Source organism: Protomyctophum bolini, assembly GCF_963924005.1.
Source record: "Protomyctophum bolini genome assembly, chromosome: 12".
Lineage (NCBI taxonomy): Eukaryota > Metazoa > Chordata > Actinopteri > Myctophiformes > Myctophidae > Protomyctophum > Protomyctophum bolini.
In genome coordinates, this window is record NC_137873.1 from 38,763,972 (window position 1) to 38,788,162 (window position 24,191).

The 24,191-nt window shown below is 43.0% G+C and overlaps 1 protein-coding gene across 1 annotated transcript in view; it reads right to left on the minus strand.

Annotated features, from left to right (window-relative positions):
* LOC308325652 (microtubule-associated serine/threonine-protein kinase 3-like) overlaps positions 1 to 24,191 on the minus strand; it is a 106,742-nt gene that overhangs the window by 65,651 nt on the left and 16,900 nt on the right. The window contains 5 exon segments of the mRNA XM_080778212.1: positions 1,168 to 1,377; positions 2,786 to 2,861; positions 9,582 to 9,739; positions 18,076 to 18,154; positions 19,672 to 19,692. Of these exon segments, the coding sequence (XP_080634338.1) occupies positions 1,168 to 1,377; positions 2,786 to 2,861; positions 9,582 to 9,739; positions 18,076 to 18,154; positions 19,672 to 19,692 (544 nt within the window).

The window sequence follows — 24,191 nt, forward strand, 5'->3', positions numbered from 1 at the left end:
GCATTTCTACAACATTTGGTCGCTACGGTTGCAGAGTGTAAAGGTTTAGATTTAGACCTGAGGACGCATCTGTGTCACCTTATAGCTTTTAAAACCACTTATTTAAAAGCTTACTTTTTTTTTTATCGTGAAAATGTTAGCGCAAATCTTTCCAATATATATTCTTTCACATTGAACGTTTTTAACTTATATCTTTGCTTCTGGGGGGGGGGGGGGTGTCACTGAAACAACATTTTCAGATGGGGGTCGGCGGCCAAATACATATAATATTTTGAGTCCTTGACATGAAAAAGTTTGAGAACCACTGACATAGAAACAGGGTTTTCAGAAAACTGTCAGGATTTAGAAGACATTTTGTTTTTAATTTTCGACGTCAGGCCTAAATGGGTTAGAGAACCGGAACGGTGAGAAATGTTTGATTTAATGAAACTACCATCCCAGCTGGAAACTCATATTTGCTGCCATCATGACTTGAAAATAATTATTTTGAAGAGACACACCCAGGGTCTGGACAATAATAATTGCTACCAATGGGGTCGTTTGGAAATGAACCCTGTGATCTTATTATAACTTGATTCTCAAATTTGGCCTCCTTTTCAGAAGACTGACGTACTGTAATGCTCAAAGAGAAAATGAGTCCTTCAGGGACCGTTGTCCCCCCCCAGGGTTGAGAGGGGTCCCTACGGATCTACAAGCTCACAACACGATGTGAGCTTGCGGATCAGCAATTTCCAAAGAATCATTTTAACAACACAAATCTTATATATCCCCGGGGAACAAAATGTGTGGGACTGTGAGTTTTGCAGGTTTCTGTAGGTATAGGTAGACCTTAACCCATTCTGAACGGGAACCCATTTTGGTGTTGGCATCATGTTATGCTTTAGCTATTGAAAAATAGCAGATCTACAAGCTCATAGCGCGCCACCGAGTGGCGCGCTACGAGCTTGTAGGTCTGCTATTTTTGAAAAATCAAAGAACGACTGACATTTTTTAGAATCTGATCTCAGGTCAGAATGGGTTCATCAGACCAGTGTGTGTCCAGTGGAAACCTCGTATGAATCTGATCTCAGGTCAGAATGGGTTAACTGTCCCCAATGAGAAAAAAAAACGATATTAAAAAAACAACAACAACAACAACAATGCCAACTCTCTCTCTCCTCCCCCCACCTCGTGTAACAGCTTCTCCAGCTTCTCCTGCAGCTCCATGAAGTAGCGCGAGGTGACCAGGCCCTGGTAGGACTTGTCCAGGCAGTCCCGGGCCAGCTCCACCAGCTGGTGCTGGATGAAGCCCAGCACGCCGTCGGCCAGCGGCAGGCTGCTCCCCGGGGAGTAGTCGGCGATGACGTCCAGCAGGCGGCCTTCCATCTGGGCCGTCGCCTGAGATGTTATAGACAAGGATTCATATCAATATATTAGCTTATGTAGCTATTGCTAACGGCTAATCGTTGCGGGAAGCACCCTATGATCCGACGGACCATTGCTCCGAAGGAGCATTGGTCCGAGGTGCGCTGGGGGTCGGGAGAGGGTTGGGGTTAGGTTTAGGTGTCTGCCCCGGGGGAGGTTAGGGTTAGGGTGAGGGTTTGAGGTAGGTTGTCGATCGGACCAATGGACCGTCGGCATATTGACGCGGACCCAATCGTTGCGGGGTTGCCAGAAATAAGCAACCCCGGTATATTTTTCTTTTAAAACTTTGCAGGGGTAAATTCTGTACTTTGGGGTTTTTCCGGTTCAACAAGTTTCAGATGGTCATATCTTCTTCATTCTTTTCTTCCAATTTCAATGAGCAATACATCATATGAAAGGTTACAGTGGGCAGTTTCATAATATGTGTAAAGAACTGAAACATGACCATGTCCCCCCTTGTATATCAAACCACTGTCCCCGGTCACATATACAGTAGGAAACTTTGATTGCGAATGCAGTGAGCACTAACTATATAGAAGCTGGCCAAAACTGTCTGTCTGTGTGTGTGTGTGTGTGTGTGTCACACTGTAACACCACCGGCCCGCCACCAGAGGCAGAGCTGTATCACACACAAAAACACACAAAAACACACACACACACACACACACACACACACACACACACACACACACACACACACACACACACACACACACACACACACCTTAAAATAACAGTGACATCACTGTCCCATCCTTGGTATATCTTTACCGTTCATGTGTGCTCAGCGAGCAGCAGCGGAACAACACATTATAATCAAAGGTTATGTTTTAGACGGTCGCGGTCCCGTCCCTAGTCGCGTTAGAATTAATCATAGCTCGTTGTTCGTGTCGATCGCCTCGGGGGTGTTTTGGCTACATAAAGCTACTTCTAGCTACATCCGACTGTGCCCAATTCCAATCTCAGGTCCAGAGGTGACCGTGCCTTTTCGGTGGCTGGCCCCAAACTCTGGAACTGTCTGCCCCCTCATATTAAGTCTGCTCCCTCCTTAGAGGCCTTTAAGTCTTTACTCAAAACCCATTTCTTCTCCCTGGCTTTCAATGTTTGACCTAATTAACCCGTGTACTTTTTTGTGTTGCTTTGATTTTGTTTTACTATGTTACTTGTGTCATGTTTCCTGTACAGCACTTTGGTTGGCCTCCTGGTCTTTGAAAATGTGCTCTATAAATAAAATTTGATTTGATTTTTGATTTTCCATCCGGGATAGCGCCTGGTGTGTCGCTAAAATGTGAACATTTGGTACAGTATATTATGGGACAGGACATGTGATCTTCACCTAGTGTAGTAGTGGAGCAAGAGACATGAAAATGATATACTGTACCTTGGGAAATCGCTCTTTGTAAACGTGATTCATCATGACGATCTCATTGTCGAATGTCCCACACGTCCGCCCAGGGCTATGTGCAGAGATAAAGAGTTGCAAAAATGTTAATTTATGGGTTATGTTCTTCTAACTATATATATATATATATATATCCCATTCTGGGCGGGAACCCCTTTTGGTGTTTCAAGCATTATCTTATACTTTAGCTATTGAAAAATAGCAGATCTACAAGCTCATAGCGCGGCACCGAGTGCCGCGCTACGAGCTTGTAGGTCTGCTATTTTTGACAAATCATGAAAATGAGTCACCAAGTTGGAATATATTCTTTCAGAGCGTTTTTAACTCAAATCTTTGCTTCTGGAGGGGAGGGGGGGTCCCTGGAACAACATATATTCAGATAGGGGTTTTACATAATAATCTTGGGGGTCCTTGACATGAAAAAGTTTGAGAACGACTCACATAGAAACATGAGGTTATTCAGAAAACTATCAGGGTTTTAGAAGGCATTTGTAGAATCGCCGTCTGGTCTAAATGGGATGTATTATTACCGTGTCATTTTTCGAATTCACGCGCAGTCAATTTCTCACCACCGTAAAAAAATAATTCAGAGCGGGCTTCACGGGGGAGTCAACCAATGCTTTCCTTATGTTTCTTTGTCACTTTGTAGCCATCGACATCGACATGCCACGTTTGAAGTGGATACTTTGTTACTATGATACTGATCGATTTCACATACCACATTCACATGGCCTTATCTACTCCGTTAGAAGTGGTGACATGTGTGTGTGTGTGTGTGTGTGTGTGTGTGTGTGTGTGTGTGTGTGTGTGTGTGTGTGTGTGTGTGTGTGTGTGTGTGTGTGTGTGCCATTATAAATCAACGTAATGTCAACGTTATGTTATAAATAGTGATCCATGTGTTATGTCCACATATAATATTGCATGCTAGTAGTAAATACAGCGTCAACCTGTTACACACAGTCTATTTCAGGGCAAATATCAACAGTTGCACATGTGCCCTCCCTGCTGCTATTATTTGGTGACAACATGAGTAGTGGCACACACGCACACGCACACACACACGCGCGCACACACACACACACACACACACACACACACACACACACACACACACACACACGCGCACACACACACACACACACACACACACACACACACACACCCTCTGATACTATTTCTAGTTTTCTATTTATAGTTCACCATGTGGCAAATGTGTGCAGTTACTCAAAGCTGGCCCAGAAACCACAGTTACATAAATGTTATAATCTACGTAATTTAGCAGCATGACAGAATCCCTGGTCTTATATTTAAATGAAAGGCCCATTCAGTGTAGACTCCTGTTATGAACAGGTACAGTACTGAATGTAACGTATTGTATACGTTCAGAAAGCAAGTCATGGCATTTGCTCACATATTTCTTTTAACTATTGCACTTTGTGGATATACATAATTTTTCTGTCTGTAAGCCGGGCTATAAGGGTACGTTCACGCTAAACACCTGTGAATTTTATTTTAGGTTAGTTAGTAAGTTCTTCACTTTAACCCATTTAGACCTGAAGTCGATTCTACAAAACTCTTCCAAATCCTGACAGTTTTCTGAAAGTGAAAACCTACGTTTCTATATTTCAGTGGTTCTCAAACCTTTTCATGTGGAGGAGCCCCAAACTTATATGTATCTGGCCGCCGACCCCCATCTCAAAATATGTTGTCCCAGGGACCCCCCCCCCCCAGGGACCTCCCCCCCCCCAGAAGCAAAGTTGTGAATTAAAAATGTTCACTCGAAAGAATATAATATTCAAAGACTTGCGCCACATTTTCAAGATTGCACTCGGTGCTGCGCTACGAGCTTGTAGTAGATCTGCTATTTTTCAATAGCTAAAGTATAACATCATGCCTATAATGAAAACAAATGATTAAACCTATTACGGTATATTGCCCCAATATAATGACATCGTATTTGCAATATTCATTCACCACGGAGTCGATGAGTTTTCTTAAAGACCTATATTTATATATGGGGGGGAACACCAGACATTATTCATTGGCCTCTTCAGCTGGTGAATTACGGGTGACTATAGTCATCTCTGGCGATTAAAAATAGTTGCAGTTTGTTTTAAAGCGTTGCAGTTGCTTCTGTGTGTGTGTGTGTGTGTGTGTGTGTGTGTGTGTGTGTGTGTGTGTGCGTGCGCTACACATAATGCTGTGCAGTGACTATGTTCGCCTGTAAGCTGGGAAGCATATCCTCCATGTATTCATTTACTTTGATTTAACCCCTTTTTGGTGTTTTAAGCATTATGTTATGCTTTAGCTATTGAAAAATAGCAGATCTACAAGCTCATAGTGCGCCACCGAGTGGAGCGATCTGGTGACTGATGAGAGATCACTTGAGCAACATGGCTTCACTCCTTTTTAGTTCATATTCTGGGCGGGAACCCCTATTGGTATCTTACCCCCTCAGGCCGGGCACCCATATTTGGGTTCTGTACAGTATGTACAGTATTAAAAAATGTAATTTCTTTGATGCTGCTATATTAACCCATTTAGACCTGCGGACGATTCTACAAATGCCTTCTAATCCCTGACAGTTTTCTGAAAAACGACGTCAGTGGTTCTCAAACTATTTCACGTCAAGGACCCCCAAAAAATGATATGTAATTGGCCGCCGAGCCCCATCTGAAAATATGTTGTTCCAGGGACTCCCCCCCCCCCCCCCCACCCCCCAGAAGCAAATGTTTGACTTCGTTCGCTCTGAAAGAATATATATACTCAAAAATGTGCTCCACATTTTCACGATTTTTCAAAAATAGCAGACCTATACAAGCTCGTAGCGCTTCTCCTATAGCGGCCACAGGCTGCGTGTGTGTGTGTGTGTGTGTGTGTGTGTGTGTGTGTGTGTGTGTGTGTGTGTGTGTGTGTGTGTGTGTGTGTGTGCGTGCGTGCGTGCGTGCATGCGTGCTTTGCACATGCACAAGCAGGATCACGTCATGGTAAAGCCAACCACATCAAGTCCATTCCACCACCCTCCACACAAACGCACACACACACACACACACACACACACACCCACACACGCACACGCACACACCCACACCCACACCCACACACACACACACACACACACACACACACACACACACACACACACACACACACACACACACACACACACACTGTGCCACACCTAAATGTCTTCAACAGGCTTGCCTCTCAGCAGCACTGCTCTAGTCTACTTCTACTGCTGCTGCTGAGATGAGTGCTGCTGTGTGGCACTTCAGTGCACTGGTTCCAGTGTTGTTTTTACCAGCAAATCTTGAATAGTTTTCATTTAGTTTCAGTCACATTTTTAGTCACCCGGAATGTTTTAGTGTTAGTCCAGTTTTAGTCGACTAAATATCATAAGATTTTAGTCGACTAAATCGACTACAGTTGATTTTGGTGGGCCTGTGAGCCGGTGTTGTTTTTGGCAGCAAATTTCTATTTCCTAGAATAGTTTTCACAACACGTCGCAGCGCAGCTTGTAGATCTGCTATTTTCAGCACGCAACCCCCCATTATACTGGATCTCCTGTCCACTATAGTCAGTCCCTGACTAACATTTTAGTCTAGTTTTTATCTGTTCACAAAATTGTCTTAGTTTTAGTCACCATAGCTTAGTTTTCATTTAGTTTCCATTTACCGGTAGTATTAGTTCGTTTAGTCGACGAACATTTCTCGTCTTAGTTTTAGTCGACGAAATCAACACTGACTGGTTCCCCCAATCTTTTTTCAAATGTTACTGCTTTGCCAATTATTTGGGGGACCACTTCGCAAATTGCAATATCCTCACAGACCCACTAGTGGGCACCAAACACACAGGTAAGAGATGAGTCAATTCCACGAGAGGGATATCACCAACTAAACTTCCTGACTACTTCTTCTAAGCTTGGAGTGAGTGAGCGTTCCAGCACGGCCATTCTGGGCGGGAATCCCTTTTGGTGTTTTAAGCATTATTTTATTATGCTTTAGCTATTGAAAAATAGCAGATCTACAAGCTTGCAGGGCTTAAAGCCAAAAACAATCCCAAGACTGAAAATGTTTTTTTTTTTTTTGCAAATCTGCACTGATCTCATTAAATGACCCCTATGAGATCCTCAGGACTGAAATCAGTCCCCAGGACTGAGAACTTTAAGCCCTGGGCTTGTAAGCTTGTAGGTCTGCTATATTCTTTGAAAAATTGTGAAAATGTGGCGCAAACCTTTGAATATATATTCTTTCAGAGTGAGTGCGGTTTCCTTGACATGAAATAGTTTTGAGCACCACTGACATATAGAAACATGGGGCATTTCAGAAAACTATCAGGATTTAGAAGACATTTTGTAGAATCTGGTCTCGGGTCTAAAAATTGGTTTAAAAGTTAAAACTCATTTGCTTAGATTTAAATACTCACGTCCATGCCTGTGGTTCTGCGTTGGTGCATAAACCATATTATTATGTGATCTATACTGTGAGGTTCAGCTGAACTAGGCCGTACAGGCTTCAGATTGTTTTTGCACAACAAAGCATGCAGGAGTCAGTATATTGTCTGCATCATCATTTATCACTCAGATTTCTGGGTCAACGGACGTGATGTTCCCGGTTCCGTTCGTCCATCTCCCTCTCTGTGCCCTGCCGGTCTAAATAAAGCTGAACTATACCTCAAAATATCAATCTTAACCCATTCTGCCCTGAGATCAGATTCATACGAGGTTTCCACTGGACACACACTGGTCTGATGAACCCATTCTGACCTGAGATCAGATTCTAAAAATGTCACAGTCGTTCTTCGATTTTTCAAAAATAGCAGACCTACAAGCTCGTAGCGCGCCACTCGGTGGCGCGCTATGAGCTTGTAGATCTGCTATTTTTCAATAGCTAAAGCATAACATGATGCCAACACCAAAATGGGTTCCCGTTCAGAATGGGATAAAGCTGAACTATACCTCAAAATATCAATCTTAACCAAATGAACGCTATAGCGTTACAATTCTGGGGGATTCTTTTTTGTTTGTTGCTGATTTACAGTGCAGTGCAATGCATTGTGAGCTTGTAGATCAGCAATGTTACTGCAAAGAGATTTGTCCCTATATCTTACCCCTTACCCCTTATTTGCCATTTTTTACTACTTTAAAACATTTATAAATACTAGTACAAATAGCCGATCTACAAGCTAACAACGTGTCGCTGTAGATTGGCTAGTTGAACTATTTTTAAATAGTAAAAAAAAAAAAAGGCAAATTAGTTTAGGGATAAGGGTGGAGCCCTTGGTGTGGAGGGAGGGGAAAAATCACACTTGCGTGAAGTGAGGGGCGCCTCACTTCTTGTACTCTAAACAAACATGAAAAGTATAGACTTGGACTTATAAGTATAGACTTGGACGTATAAGTATAGACTTGGACGTATAAGTATAGACTTGGACTTATAAGTATAGACTTGGACGTATAAGTATAGACTTGGACTTATAAGTATAGACTTGGACGTATAAGTATAGACTTGGACTTATAAGTATAGACTTGGACTTATAAGTATAGACTTGGACTTATAAGTATAGACTTGGACTTATAAGTATAGACTTGGACTTATAAGTATAGACTTGGACTTATAAGTATAGACTTGGACTTATAAGTATAGACTTGGACTTATAAGTATAGACTTGGACTTATAAGTATAGACTTGGACTTATAAGTATAGACTTGGACTTATAAGTATAGACTTGGACGTATAAGTATAGACTTGGACTTATAAGTATAGACTTGGACTTATAAGTATAGACTTGGACTTATAAGTATAGACTTGGACTTATAAGTATAGACTTGGACTTATAAGTATAGACTTGGACGTATAAGTATAGACTTGGACTTATAAGTATAGACTTGGACTTATAAGTATAGACTTGGACTTATAAGTATAGACTTGGACGTATAAGTATAGACTTGGACTTATAAGTATAGACTTGGACGTATAAGTATAGACTTGGACTTATAAGTATAGACTTGGACTTATAAGTATAGACTTGGACTTATAAGTATAGACTTGGACTTATAAGTATAGACTTGGACTTATAAGTATAGACTTGGACGTATAAGTATAGACTTGGACGTATAAGTATAGACTTGGACTTATAAGTATAGACTTGGACTTATAAGTATAGACTTGGCTGGGGTCCTGTTTTTTGGGGGGTGCTGTTTGTTAACCCATTCTGACCTGAGATCAGATTCTAAAAATGTCTTCTACATCCTGACAGTTTTCTGAAAAAGCTATGTTTCTATGTCAGTGGTTCTTCGATTTTTCAAAAAATAGCAGACCTACAAGCTCGTCGCGCGCCACTCGGTGGCGCGCTATGAGCTTGTAGATCTGCTATTTTTCAATAGCTAGAGCATAACATAATGCTAACACCAAAAGGGGTTCCCACCCAAAATGGGTTAAGCAAACATTAAAACATTATAAGTCGGCCTGGGCCGTGGCTCAGCGGTCCAGGCACGTTGGCCCGAGCCTGGCAGCGTGCCGCGGGTTCGACTCCCGATCCCGACGGCCCTTACTGCATGGCATATGGAGCTGAGTGATTACGTCACCATGACTCAGCCATAACCATATAAGGAGTCCCCAAAGCAGCTATACGTCCAAAACCCAAATATGTACGAGCTGCGTTCGCTTGTTTGCGCGTCTTACTGGTGGTAGTAGCTAGTGCTAACGCGTGTGGTGGCTCCTGGAACTGGGGGTTTGTGCTAACAGCTAGCCGCCCCAATAAATGAGTTAAGCACCTGAGACTGCGGGAGCGGAGCCTGGCGGGCGGCGGCTGGTGCGCGGCGTCTTCGTCCGCCACACTCTCCGTGCTCCGGAAGTGTTTGAAGAGGAAATGGAGGTCATCCTGTGTGGGCTGGGACGGCAGGTGGTGCAACAACTCCTGGGAAGAGGAGGACTAGGATAAGAGGAAGGGAAGGAAAAGACAAACGGAGAAGAAGTGTTTAGTGAACGACGAGAGACATGAAACAGATCATTCCATAACATAATAAGTATAACCCATGATGTTATGTTTGACCTGAGGCCGATTCTACAGTGTGTTTCGTACAGTTATTATGCAGTGTTTATTTCGTTGACTAATGTTCGTCGACTTTTTTTCCACTGACGAAAACGAAATGGAAACTAAATGAAAACTAAGCTAGGATGACAAAAAAATTACTAAATATACCGACAATTTCGTCAACAAATACAAACTAGACTAAAATGTTAGGAAGGGACTATAGTGGACAAGAGATCCAGTATAAGTTATTTTACAATTAGTTGCATGATGGAGGGGAAAGGAACTGGTTGGAATAACGTGTTCCTTCCACGCGCTACGTCCAACCAGGGAAACTCCCCCCCTGTCAGGTGTAAAGGAGCAACTTGGACACTCAGGCATGAAGGAAGCATGAGTTCAAGTCCGTTGCTCTCCCCTTGTCCCCCATATATGGGGTGTAAAAAATAGCAGCTTGTCTAGGCTTAGGGTATATGATGCATATGCCCACCACCTGGCTCTGGTCAGGGAGCTTGGACAAGGATGACTTTTGATGGTGTTTATTAGTTTTATAGGTGGTTGATAGAAGTAGTACAGACATGCAGGGTGGTCATAAGTGAATGGTATCTGAAATAGTGACAGAAATGCAAGATGTGGGGTATGGAATGAATACAGTTGGGTATTAACAATAGAGGCCCTAGTGTAGGTAACAGGCTAGTACTGTAACTTTAGCACACTGAACCACATACTAAAGAAATTACAGACATATGCAAGTCATGTTTCAATAGTTAGCTTAAATGAAGCCTCATGAGCTAAGGGAATCAGGAAGCTAGTATTAGCAACTGAACATACTTAGCATGGTAATAACATACAAAAACGGTCTTTGGACAGTATATGTATATAAACTCATACATCTTTGCAAATACATTTATATTGTAACCTACTTCTTCAAGAACACATTCTGTTGCTTCTGTTTGTCTGTATACATGTAAGATGCACAGTATACACAACTTGGGGTCCTGAACAACTGAGGGTGCCCATACAGGAGCCTGAACTAAAATATGAGCTAGGTCCTGGAGAATTACAAGGTGCCTGAAAAGCCTGCACACAAAGGGCAAAATAAAGATAACTATAGGGAATTTTGTACATGGGGACTAGGTTGGTGGAGGGTGTGTAGAGCCCAGGATCACATTAGATGATTGACACAGGGGTGAAAAGTGGGTTACAAAATCGTGGGATAAAAATATATATATAAAAAAAAGAAAATTAGTTGCATGCTGAAAATAGCCGTGTGTGCTGTGAAAGAATATAATATTCAAAGATTTGCACACGTTTTCATGATTTTCCAATAAAATATAGCAGATCTACAAGCTCGTAGCATGGCACCTCGGGGCTGTGCTATGAGCTTGTATAGATCTGCTATTTTTCCAACAGCTATAAAGTTTAAAATAACGGTTTAAAGTGGTTACGACCTATAAGGTGACACAGACGCGTCCTCAGGCCTTAAGCAAAACGGTAACATTCGGGGATGAATAAAGGCTAAAATAACTAACGCACATTTACATAGTCATCCTAATTAAAATGTAACTGAATACATAACAGACAAGCCCACATTTTTCCATTTACATGGTAAATTATTTCTACTCTCTTTAATCAGCTTTTTCGACTGTGGCTTTTTTTTTTTTAGGGCTTTGCTTTTGCAGCTTTGAAGAGACACGACATCCTGCGTTTGAAAAGCTTTTCTACGCCGACGAGAATCACACCGAGCTAATTCATCAGCCCCCGCTAATACTGAGAAGCTTAACCCATTTTGGGCGGGAACCCCTTTTGATGTTTTTAAAGCATTATGTTAAATGCTTTAGCTATTGAAAAATAGCAGATCTACAAAGCTCGTAGCTTGTAGGCAAATGTTTGAATATATATTATTTGAATGAATGTTTTTAACTTGAATCTTTGCTTCTGGGGGGGGGGGGGGGGGGTCCCTGGAACAACATATTTTCACTTGGGTGTCGGCGGCCAATTACATATATTTTTGGGGGTCCTAGACATGAAAATGTTTAAGAGCGACTGACATAGAAACATGAGGTTTTTCAGAAAAAACTGATGAAATGATTTACAATTTACAATTTAGGCATTTATCAGACGCTCTTAATCCAGAGCGATTTACATTAAGCAAGAACAAAGAATAAAAAAGCATGGTGGTAATACATCAAATAGCCTACATACAAAGTAGTTATCATGAATCATACATAAGCTAAGAGTGTAACAGTGGAAACTCTATGAAACTATGCATATAAACTATATATATAGTGCTATGTTTACATAAAAAGCTATAAGTCTACATAAACTGCTCTCTAATTCTACATAAAAATACTATCCAAGAAACATAAGTTGAGCCTTTCCATACGCCTGTAGGAGGTCGAGGCGAGGTCATTGATTTAGAACGCATTTGTAGAATCGAGATCAGGTCCCCATTTTGGGGCGGGAACCCCTTTTGGTGTTTTAAAGCATTAATGTTGTACTTTAGCTATTGAAAAATATCAGATTTACAAGCTCGTGAACTTGTAGGTCTGCAATTTTTGAAAAAATGTGGCGCAAATCTTTGAATATATATTCTTTCAGAGCGAATGTTTTTAGCTCAAATCTTTGCTTCTGGGGGGGGGGGGTCTCCCCGGGAACTATATATTTTCAGAGGGGAGTCGGTGGCCAAATACATAGCATTCTGGGGCTCCTTGATATGAAATAGTTTGAGAACCACTGACATTAGAAACGTACGTTTTTCAGAAAACTGTCAGGATTCATGAGACCTTTTTTATTTTATTTTTAATTTCGACGTCAGGTCTTAACGGTTTAAAGGCTTTCATGTTCCTCCTCTCTATGGTTTGAAATGAGATGTCACGGTTAACAAGGACGTATCCTCCTCTGCTCAGGCAGTCTGCAAAATGAAGCGTCAACGTCATAACAAATCCCTTCTCAGAGTCTTATAGACAGAAGCTTTCATTTCCCTGCTCCACTTTTGCAGAAACCGCATTTCTGTCTGTTGTTTCGCCCTCTGCGGAATGCCCAGAAGGAGGCCACGCAAACTATCTACCGTCACTGTCGGGCAGAAACCTTATTATGTCCAAAAGTGTTCCTTTTCAGGAAATGTTGATATTATGATATGATATATTATGAATTATAACGTTATAATGTGCCACATTTTCATGATATTTCAAAAATAGCAGACCTACAATCTCGTAGCGCGCTATGAGCTTGTAGATCTGCTATTTTTCCATATACGGAAGCTAAACTGTAACATAATGCTTAAAACACCAACCAGAATGGGTTAATAAAACACAGAAACACTTAACCATTTGCAGCCTGGTGTCCCTGTTTTTTCCCCCCACAATTCTTCAGAAATAGCAAAAACAATAGCAGAGCTATAAGTGTTATGCCTGCAGCTTGCAAATGGGCTATGACAAAGTATTAAAAGTAGGGCACAACAAACTGAACAACATCTATCTATAAATGCACCATGTCTGTCTGTCTGTCTGTACGTATACGTACGTACGTATGTATGTGTACGGCTGTAATCCACGTAACTCAAGAACCGTCCGCCCCACCGACTTCAAATTCGACACATGCGTTCCACACCCCCCACAGGGAGTGGCAGTGCCCGGTGTCGAGTCCGTCGGACTCACGGTTGTCCAGAACCGCCACAAAAGGCCTCTGCCTGCCCCGGGCTCTGGACAAGGCCCCCCCCCCTGCACACACACACAAGCTCCAGGGCCTGTTCTGACATCACAAATGTGTATAGTGTGGCAAATATGTTTGTGGCAACTAAGTTGGGCATGCATTTCCAACTTGCACCGTTCCACAAGCAGGCCAGTGACTGCCCAATGCAATGGGCACCGCTCTTAGTACAGTAAGTATGAAATAGGGATACATATACAAGGTTTCTTCTGACAAGGTTTATGCTAGTATGCATTCGTTTTTCCCTGTCGAACCAAAATGTGCGACACTACAACAGGGCCTGGAATTTATATCCCTGTCCTGTCTGGCAGGGATCTCGAGTTTCGCTCAAGGAAGGGCAAAGAGGGGGGGGGGGGGGGGGGGGGGGGGGGGAGAGCAGCTCCTCTGACCAGAAGAGGAAAAAGAAAAAAGACAGAAGAACAGCAGAGACGGGGGGGGGGGAAATGAAATGAGAGAATGAACACGAAAAAGAGAGAGAAACAGAGTCAGAGCAGGGAGAAAAGAGATTGTCAAAAGAAACCAAAAAAACCGGCAATTAAAAGCAGAGAGAGAACATTAGCGATAAGACAGACAGAGCCCACAGAGAAAAGAAAGGGAGAACCTGAGGGAGGAAACCGGAGAGGCGTTTGGTGTCAAAGCCAAGCAGCAACATAACGACCTCACTGACAGCCAGCCGGGGCCTCAGAAAGGCCATTGTGTGCAAGCCGGGCCAGGCTGACCTCACCGTCTCTCTCCAAGCCATGTGTTATAGGCTGTAGACAATTACAGACGCACCACACAGAAGACACATTCTCATTGTTTTTCATGACCGGGGATGCAGTTTTCAGTCGACGTTCAAGACGTTCGAGACATTCAGCTAACGGGTGCTAGCAAAGCAAGCAAAGGAACCTAGCTGGCCGGATGCCCACCGTTTGACTTCCAGAGAGGAAGGGTTTGAGGCGAGAGGAAATGTGCAATGTCATCCAGTCTCTTGCTTAGCAGTGATGTCAGTCAGGAAAAATGCTGCTTTTCCACACAAGTCTAATGTTATTGTAAGCGATTAGCCCATGTGATTTCTGCATTTTTCCTTTGGCAGAGCGAGAGCAGCAGGCATTACACAGCTGAGCAGGGACCATACAGTAGTCAGAGAAGGAGGACAGAGTAGGCCCTTGATGTAGCTCTGGTCCATAGCTCTAATGCTCTGGTCCATAGCTCTAATGCCGTTGCATTTAGAGCTATGTTACTCTCGACGTCCGCATGAATGCAGACCAGCCTCTCGTCTTTGGCGTGAATAAAAAGAAAGTTTTTGCTACTCACCAAAACAAAGGCGGGTTGTGTCATTAGAAAGCCTACTTTCCTTAGTGGACGCACTCTGAAAAAAAAACTATGTATACTGGTAAAAACATAAAACATTTTTGAGGGACGATATCCCCTCCTATGTCCAGATTTAGTGTACAGTACTGTATGTGCCAACACAAACTTTGTCCTCTAATCTACGCAAACATTGAATCCCATCGACGACGAATGGACAATTTTGAGTGTTTGTGTAAACACAAACATTCACATGACACAAACATTGAAGACGAAGGTGAGGATGCAAATTCGGATTGGGCCGGAAACGATATGATCCATGATCCACTATAGTTCCACTCTCACTCCAGAGGGCCACTATAGTTCCACACTCACTCCAGAGGGCCACTATAGTTCCACTCTCACTCCAGAGGGCCACTATAGTTCCACTCTCACTCCAGAGGGCCACTATAGTTCCACACTCACTCCAGAGGGCCACTATAGTTCCACTCTCACTCCAGAGGGCCACTATAGTTCCACTCTCACTCCAGAGGGCCACTATAGTTCCACACTCACTCCAGAGGGCCACTATAGTTCCACTCTCACTCCAGAGGGCCACTATAGTTCCACTCTCACTCCAGAGGGCCACTATAGTTCCACACTCACTCCAGAGGGCCACTATAGTTCCACTCACTCCAGAGGGCCACTATAGTTCCACACTCACTCCAGAGGGCCACTATAGTTCCTCTCTCACTCCAGAGGGCCACTATAGTTCCACACTCACTCCAGAGGGCCACTATAGTTCCACTCTCACTCCAGAGGGCCACTATAGTTCCACACTCACTCCAGAGGGCCACTATAGTTCCACTCTCACTCCAGAGGGCCACTATAGTTCCACTCTCACTCCAGAGGGCCACTATAGTTCCACTCTCACTCCAGAGGGCCACTATAGTTCCACACTCACTCAAGAGGGTCACTATAGTTCCACAGTCACTCCAGAGGGCCACTATAGTTCCACACTCACTCCAGAGGGCCACTATAGTTCCACTCTCACTCCAGAGGGCCACTATAGTTCCACACTCACTCAAGAGGGTCACTATAGTTCCACAGTCACTCCAGAGGGCCACTATAGTTCCACACTCACTCCAGAGGGCCACTATAGTTCCACACTCACTCCAGAGGGCCACTATAGTTCCACACTCACTCCAGAGGGCCACTATAGTTCCACACTCACTCCAGAGGGCCACTATAGTTCCACTCTCACTCCAGAGGGCCACTATAGTTCCACACTCACTCCAGAGGACCACTGTAGTTCCACACTCACTCCAGAGGGCCACTATAGTTCCACTCTCACTCCAGAGGGCCACTGTAGTTCCACACTCACTCCAGAGGGCCACTATAGTTCCACACTCACTCAAGAGGGTCACTATAGTTCCACACTCACTCCAGAGGGCCACTATAGTTCCACACTCACTCCAGAGGGCCACTATAGTTCCACACTCACTCCAGAGGGCCACTATAGTTCCACACTCACTCCAGAGGGCCACTATAGTTCCACACTCACTCCAGAGGGCCACTATAGTTCCACACTCACTCCAGAGGGCCACTATAGTTCCACACTCACTCCAGAGGGCCACTATAGTTCCACACTCACTCCAGAGTGAACATTTGGCATTCAAACTGTCACCATGTCTTCCACTGCGGCATCTGAAAATGTATCGATTGTGTCTATTCAGCAGAGAAACAATCTGTAATTTAAGTAGCCTGGGCACCATTTCATTTCGGTATATGATCCGGGCTGGAGCCAGATGATATGCTTACGTCATGTTGTAGGCAATGGTTTGCCTACAACTAAAAGCAATAAAAGCTCTCGTAAGCGAGAGCTTTTATTGAGAGGGAAAAGGAAGTTGTCGCCGCCTGATCCGACTACAAAACAATACTACAACATGACGTAACCACATCATCCGGCCCTAGGCGGGATCATACGGACTTTTGAAACAGAGATCAGGCTTTCCTCCGAGGCGGTGGAAAGCCTGGTGAGGCGAGGTTATAATTTAAGTAACGTACATTTTGTCCATGAAGGAAACGACAACTCAATTCAAGTCACCCCCACCCCCCCCCCCCCTCCCCACACCCCTCTTTGGAATTGACTGATTGATTAAATCAACGCCTATATGCGGATGAAAACTATTAATAACATGCATTGTCCTGTCCAAATAAACAAGTAAAGTAAAGTAAAGGGGCATCTTTCCGTTGTCCATCATGTTAGCAGACTATAGAATTTACAGTTCAGCCAGCAGCTACCGCTAAGTTTACGACACACAGTGGACACACTGGACACCTGACTGACCGACACACTGAGCATTAGCGACACGTGGAGATTGAAATAGTCCCATGGCAGTGTTTTAAGACTAGAGAACAGTGAATATTTGATGACGCGAAAGGAGAGAGGGAGAGCAACGGGAGAGAGATAGAGATAGAGAGCAGTGTTGTTTTTGACAGCAAATTTAAGATTTTTGTTTTAGTCATAGTCTCTTCAATAGTTTTCATTTAGTTTCAGTCACATTTTAGTCACCTGGAATGTAATGTTTTAGTGTCAAGTCGACTAAATATCATAAGATTTTAGTCGACTAAATCTACAGTTGATTTAGTCCACTAAAATGTATTTCGGCGGGCCTTGATGCCGTCGTAATGACTGTTTTCACTCTTGCTGAAAATAGCCGATCTACAAGCTCACAACGTGCCGCGCTGCGACGCACTGTGAGCTTGTAGATCGGCAATTTTCAGCATGCAACCAAGTGTGAAATGACTTAAACTGGATCTCTTGTCCACTATAGTCCCTTCCTAACATTTTAGTCTCGTTTATTTTTGGTGGACGAAATGGTCAGTATATATTTAGTCTTGGTTTTAGTCATCATAGCTTAGTTTTCATTCAGTTTCCATTTCGTTTTCGTCCAGTGGAAAATGGTAGTCGACGAACATTTTTCGTAGGATTTTACAGTTCGGCAGCAGCAGCTACCGCAAGTTTACGACACGGACACACTGTCCCGCATGGCAGTGTTTTACACCAGAGAAGGTGAATATCTGATGACAGCGAACGGAGAGAGAGGGAGAGCAACGTATGGGAGAGAGACAGAGATTAGAGACAGAGAGAGAGAGAGAAGTGGAACTCACAGATACTGAGGAGCTGGGTGGGTTGGGAGAGCAACGTATGGGAGAGAGACAGAGATTAGAGACAGAGAGAGAGAGAGAGAACTCACAGATACTGAGGAGCTGGGTGGGTTGGTGCAGTATCCGGAGGAGGGAACGGAAGCCACGGACCACCTTCGACCGTCCGCTCTGTGGAGAGACAAACACAAGAACATTTACACCACGTTTTCAGTGGATTCGTGAAAAAAACCTGGAAAATCCTGTCATGCTACACTCCACAACCCAGGGACGTGCAGAGAGAGGCAAGGGGCTGAAATCCCGTAAGAGGGCACTTTAGAAAACAAAAAGAAAGTGCAAAAATAGCAGATCTACAAGCTCACAACGCGTCACGCTGCGACGCGTTGTGCGCTTGTAGATGAGCTATTTTCGGGGAGCAACCCAGCACTCTTTAGCTAGTACTGGAGATGCAGGTGTAACGACATGGACAGCAAACACATTTTTTTGGTGGGCCGAACAAATAATTAGAAAGAAGGAAAAAATGGCAGGTTACAACACTTTTTTTTGTTCTTTGTAATTATTTGTTTGGTCCAAAATATTGTGTTTGTTGTCATGAGTTGTCACGACTCGAGTTGGCTTTGTCCGCAGCGTAACCATCTTTAAAAAAAATACCTTTTGAAATGTCTATGGGAAAAATGCATTGGGAATCATGCATTGGGAAGCCAGGCCTGGGCCTGGCGTCGTCATGAAATATTTTCAATCCATCCACTACCATTGAAATAAGGTTGTTTTTCAGTTGCTTCGTATTGATATTCTGTGCGTTCAATTCTTATTTTAAACGTGGGTGTCAGTAAAAAAAGGAACATCACAGGTGCAGCATGGTGACTGGGCACATATCATGTTTGTTTTGAGGGGGTTTTTTTCTCCAAAAAATGATGTTTTAGCAAATTCAACAAGGCGGAACCTGACGCGGAACGAGGCAGAAAGAGCCTGCTGGTCAGGGACTATTGCTTCGGAAACCACAGACGTTTTTATTTCCAGGGAGGAGAAAAAAAAAAGTCTGGGTCCGAGTCCACTTCAATTTGACATACAGTAGCGCAAACGTCGCTCACTCTCTGCTGATTTGTTGTTAAATTGACGGACACACGCACACACGTACTCCTCTCTCTCTCTGTCGCTCTATAATTAATTAGTCTCATGTCATGCAGCTGAGTGTAGTTTCCCCTAACCTCACCTCACCAGGCTTTCCACCGCCTCGGAGGAAAGCCTGGTCTCTGTTTCAAAAGTCCGTATGATCCCGGCTGGGGCCGGATGATGTGGTTACGTCATGTTGTAGTATTGTTTTGTAGTCGCCAGACAGGATGAACAGGCGGCGACAACTTCCTTTTCCCTCTCAATAAAAGCTCTCGCTTACGAGAGCTTTTATTGCTTTTAATCAAACAGGAAGCAACAAACAGCTTCCTGTTTGTTGTAGGCAAACCATTGCCTACAACATGACGTAAGCATATCATCCGGATCCAGCCCGGATCATATACCGAAATTAAATGGTGCCCAGGCTAAGTTTCCCCCCCGGCGATGAGCTGCCTATGCAATAGAAAGCATATTATATAGGTGATTCCAGGCTATAGTCATGAGGGACCAATCAGAAAGGCTGACAAATGGTGAATTGTACGCGGTATAACGTGGGAAATGGCCGTGATGGTCTTTACCTTTCAGTACGCGCCAGGTGACTGTGTGGATTCAAAGCAGAGGCAGAGGCAGGTCAGGAAAGGTAGACAGAAGACGACGAAACAGATTGAAAGAAAGAGAGGGAGAGAGGAAAGAAAGAAACAAACAAAGATCAGAGTCAATGCTGGGCTCAGTGGGCGGTTGAGTCAAGCTGCACTTCTCATACTGTAGTTACGGTAGTACTTTAGTGATGCAGCGAATATTCGGCCGCAGAAAATGGATAAAAATGTCATCTTCAGCCTATTCGGTTTCGGCCCGAATTGGCAGAAAATATATCACCGAATATAGTGTATGCAATGAATGCATTCAAGAGAGCGGAATAAATGTGTTATTTTGGACATGATACTAGTGATTATTATTTAAGTTAAGTTTTGCCATAAATCAGGTAGCTTTAAAGATGGAGTGCCGTGATTTTTTTCCCACCCTAAAACATGATCATCAGTTGTTATTGTTCTTATTGTTCTTATTGTTAGGAGGTATAATTTTTTCAAAAAAGGTGTACAGTATTTGTTAAAATGTTGTTTTTATGTGGACACACCCACCAGTTCATTAAGTATGCCTGGTTTGCCTGGTGGGTGGTGATGGGTGGTGATCCACCTGAACTGAAGCCGCACAGCCCACAGCTGTAGTTGTATGATAAAGGGGGAGGGGTTAGGGGAGGGGCTGATAGTGTGGTGTCACTATATTACTGTTTATTTCATTGGCCCGTTTGACTGTCATGGGTTGAGCCTCCAGGAAGAAACCCTAAACACAAAATGAATACACCATTGCACATGAAAACGACTCCAGGGTGTCTAATGAAGTATACTGTCACCTCATAGACACATGAAAAAATACAAACATTGTGGCACTCCATTTTTAAGGTAAGGCCATGACAGCAATGGCAGGAAAAAATATATATTTAATATTAATCATATTCGGATATTCGGTATTCGGTTTTCGGCCAACTGTTTCCTATATTCGGTATTTGGTTTTTCGGCCAATAATAATTTTTCAATCCTTTTCATATCAAGGCCCATTATTTACCCAGCATTATTTTGAGCCACGGAACCACCATTTGATGAGGCTTAAATTGAGGCTTTATAATCAATTTAGCCTCATCAATATTTAGTTTGTCGTTGGATAAGATGTATTTCCATGCAGTATTGATGTTGGTACCATAGGAGAGATAACAGGAAAACGTTGGTTAAAGTAAAAAAATAAAAATAAAAAAAATCTACATTCTCTAATTGTGAAGACTTAAAATGAAAACGACCGGCTTTTCAACAGCAAGTTCAGTTGCTTTTCGAGAGAGAGAGAGAGAGAGAGAGAAGAGTGGGGAGAGGGGAGGAGGCACCTTCATTTCTCTTTTACATTTCTACCCAGATTTAGAGGAAAATCTCATTTTAAACACTAGGAAATGTAAAATGAGCGGTTTGCTTGCTTCGCCGCTATTAATATTAAGTATCGCATCATTCGCATGAATAGCCGCATTTGCTTGATTGCCTGCCCTATAAGTGACAGAGAGAGAGAGAGAGATAGAGAGAGAGAGAGAGAGAGAGAGAGAGAGAGAGAGAGAGAGAGAGAGAGAGAGAGAGAGAGCTGACGGTTCCTTGAATGAACATATAAAACGTATACACATACTTCATGACACATAGGCCTATCTGTTTCTGAACGGTTCACTTCACTCGTTTGGGTTTGTGTGCGCACTGCAGCAACGTAGCTCCGTTCTCATTTTAGTTTGAATCTGATCTCAGGTCAGAATGGGTTAACCTCCTTCTGATTCCCCCCGTCTTATATCGGCATCGTGGCGTCACTCTCGAGGACACGCGGTTGACAGATTCAATATATGCGATGATGACACCGATGGTCACACGGTGTCAGGTTACCACCCGGTATAGAAGCAAGCACGCGTTAAGCTAAATCGATGCAGAGGATTTTGGGAAGGGTTCCGTGTTTGGAATGGTGTTGGGCCAGGGAACCAGGAGATTTGTCCTGTTGATAGATTAGTTTATTAAAAGGTGTGTGTGAGACCGTGCGTGCGTGCGTTAGGCATGTGAATCTCAGCACTGAGGCCAATTCGGTACGCATCTCGATGCACTGCCAGCGATACGATACTTTAGCGTTACATGGAATTTCCTGGCGATACGATGCGATGCGATTCACCCCTCTTCCCGATACGATGCGATTTGATGGCGATTAAATTCTGGACATTGCGATATGATGCGATACGATACGATTTGATGGCGATTCAACACATTAGAAAGGATTTATATTAGAGCTCTATTCATTTCCCAAAACATGTAAAAAGGCATTACATTTAAATTCAAAGCAATTTATTGTTTTACTGTAGGTTAGTATTATAGCTCTGCATCTCAAACAACCCAACTTATAGAATTCTGTAAGTAAACAAAGGGTCTGCTCTCTGCTGGTTATTGTGGAATTGTTAGATTACTAATAATCATAGGCTATAGTATAATTATTATACCCCAAAGGTCAATTTGAGGGTTCAAGAGATTAAAATGTAATAGCCTATCGTTCATCAATTAATGTTACTAACATATAAATGGAAAAGAAACAAATAAACAAAATTATTACAAAATTATTAGTGCTGTCAAACAAGTCTATTTCTAGTTGAATCTGCAACACAGTTTTATAATATAATAGCCTACATGTATAGTGGGGGTCCCCACTAATCTCTCTCTCACTCTCATAAAGCGGTCCTTGGCTTGACCCTGGCCTGTATTATTAACCTTTTAAATACATGGCAGATGTACAAGCTCTCAACGCGTCTCATCCACGCCCCGCTGTGAGCTTATGGATCTGCAATTGTAGGCGTGTCGACACCGTCGTGCTGCAGAATATAAATACGTATTCTATCCCAGAGAACAGCAGGGGAAAGCTGGACAGTGGAAACTGGAATGTTGTGAAACGGTTGTAAACTACATTAAAAGTTGACTAGTTGATAAGAAAACGTTTTTTTTCACCCCCCGTTTTTTTGTAGGCCTCAAGATCAGCTAGATTATAGTTATAGTCACCAATGTACACAGTTTTTAAATGTACAACTACACATTTTACATAATAAGGTACAGTGGCGTTTCCAGGAATTACATTTTGGGCAGGCAAGATGTGTTAAATGTCATCCCCCCCCCCCCCCCCCCCCGCGCACAGTCGTAGCACTAAAGGTTTTTAAAGAGATATCCACCTGTTGGTGGAGCTAAAACAGGCCAATGTGAAAAAGGGTGGAGATATATATTCCTCAGCCTAAAAGTTTTGGGTTGAATTTCTCCAAACGGCCATTCTTTTAATTTCTTACTAGTTTGCAAACATTCCCTGGTTCTTTGCGTTATACGATACATATTTCCCATTTCATGAGAATGTTTACGTCTAAAAAGTTATAAGTGCATAAATAAACAGCAGGGGGTGTATATTATTAGGCTGTGAATAAACAACCAGCGCCGCAGCAGCTCTCAAAGAAAGTGCCGGCGCAGCATCTGTCCCAACACTGGCAGCTTAAAGAGCCTCAATAAATTCAGATGAGTCATGCGGCTTTGTGCCAAGCAGAATATCAAAGTAGAAGACATTTTCAATCATTAGTCACAAACGTACTTCCCATGACGAAACACCGATGGGCAAATTGGTAAATCCTGAAGCATTTTGCTGTACTTATAAAGTGAAATGCTCGGCATGTTAGTACTACTGGAGTCAAAAATCGTGTTCTTATTAATATTTTGTGAAGCCACTAAGGAAATCGGGATTTCCTGAAAGTTCATATAATGGCCTGTTGTGGCATTGGACCCAGAAAAACCCATAGCCCCATAGAAGTCCATGTATTTGGGCCCAACTTCACCTAGACTGTATTACCTTAATAAACATGGTCATGAATACTTTCTGCTTCCAGTCACTAGTTTAAAGTCTCATTTCTAATGTCATAATATTCGTTTTGGAAAATTATGGTCCCATTTATAAAAAATAAATGACCATAAAGTCGCGTATGTTCTGAGGGGCGTGGCTACCGTTACAGTCTATGATCGGGATTCCCCACCCACTCGAGTCAAAATAAAAACCAACGGAGAAGAAGGGGGGGAAGTCCCGCCTCGTTGTCTGGGCCAGCCAATGGCCAGCTGGGCCCAAACGGATCTAGAAAGATGGCGATGTACAATTCAAGGACTGACAGGCTTCATTTTACGTTCATGTTAGACCCGCAGAACGCTTTGTCCATATTTTTTACAGTCTATGGTATAAATCCTGCCAAGCTAGTGTATAGTTATGTGGGTTCCTAGCCTAAAAATCCAACTGGCTAGTACAGTATTAGTATTAGTAGTAGTATAGCAAGTATAACAAGTGATTAAGCATTCTTTTTTGGGTTCTGCTTAAACCATTTAGACCTGAGGACGATTCTACAAATGCCTTCTAAATCATGACAGTTGTCTGAAAAACCTTATGTTTCTATGTCAGTCGTTCTCAAACATTTTCATGTCAAGGACCCCTAAAAATACATGTATTTGGCTGCCGACCCCCC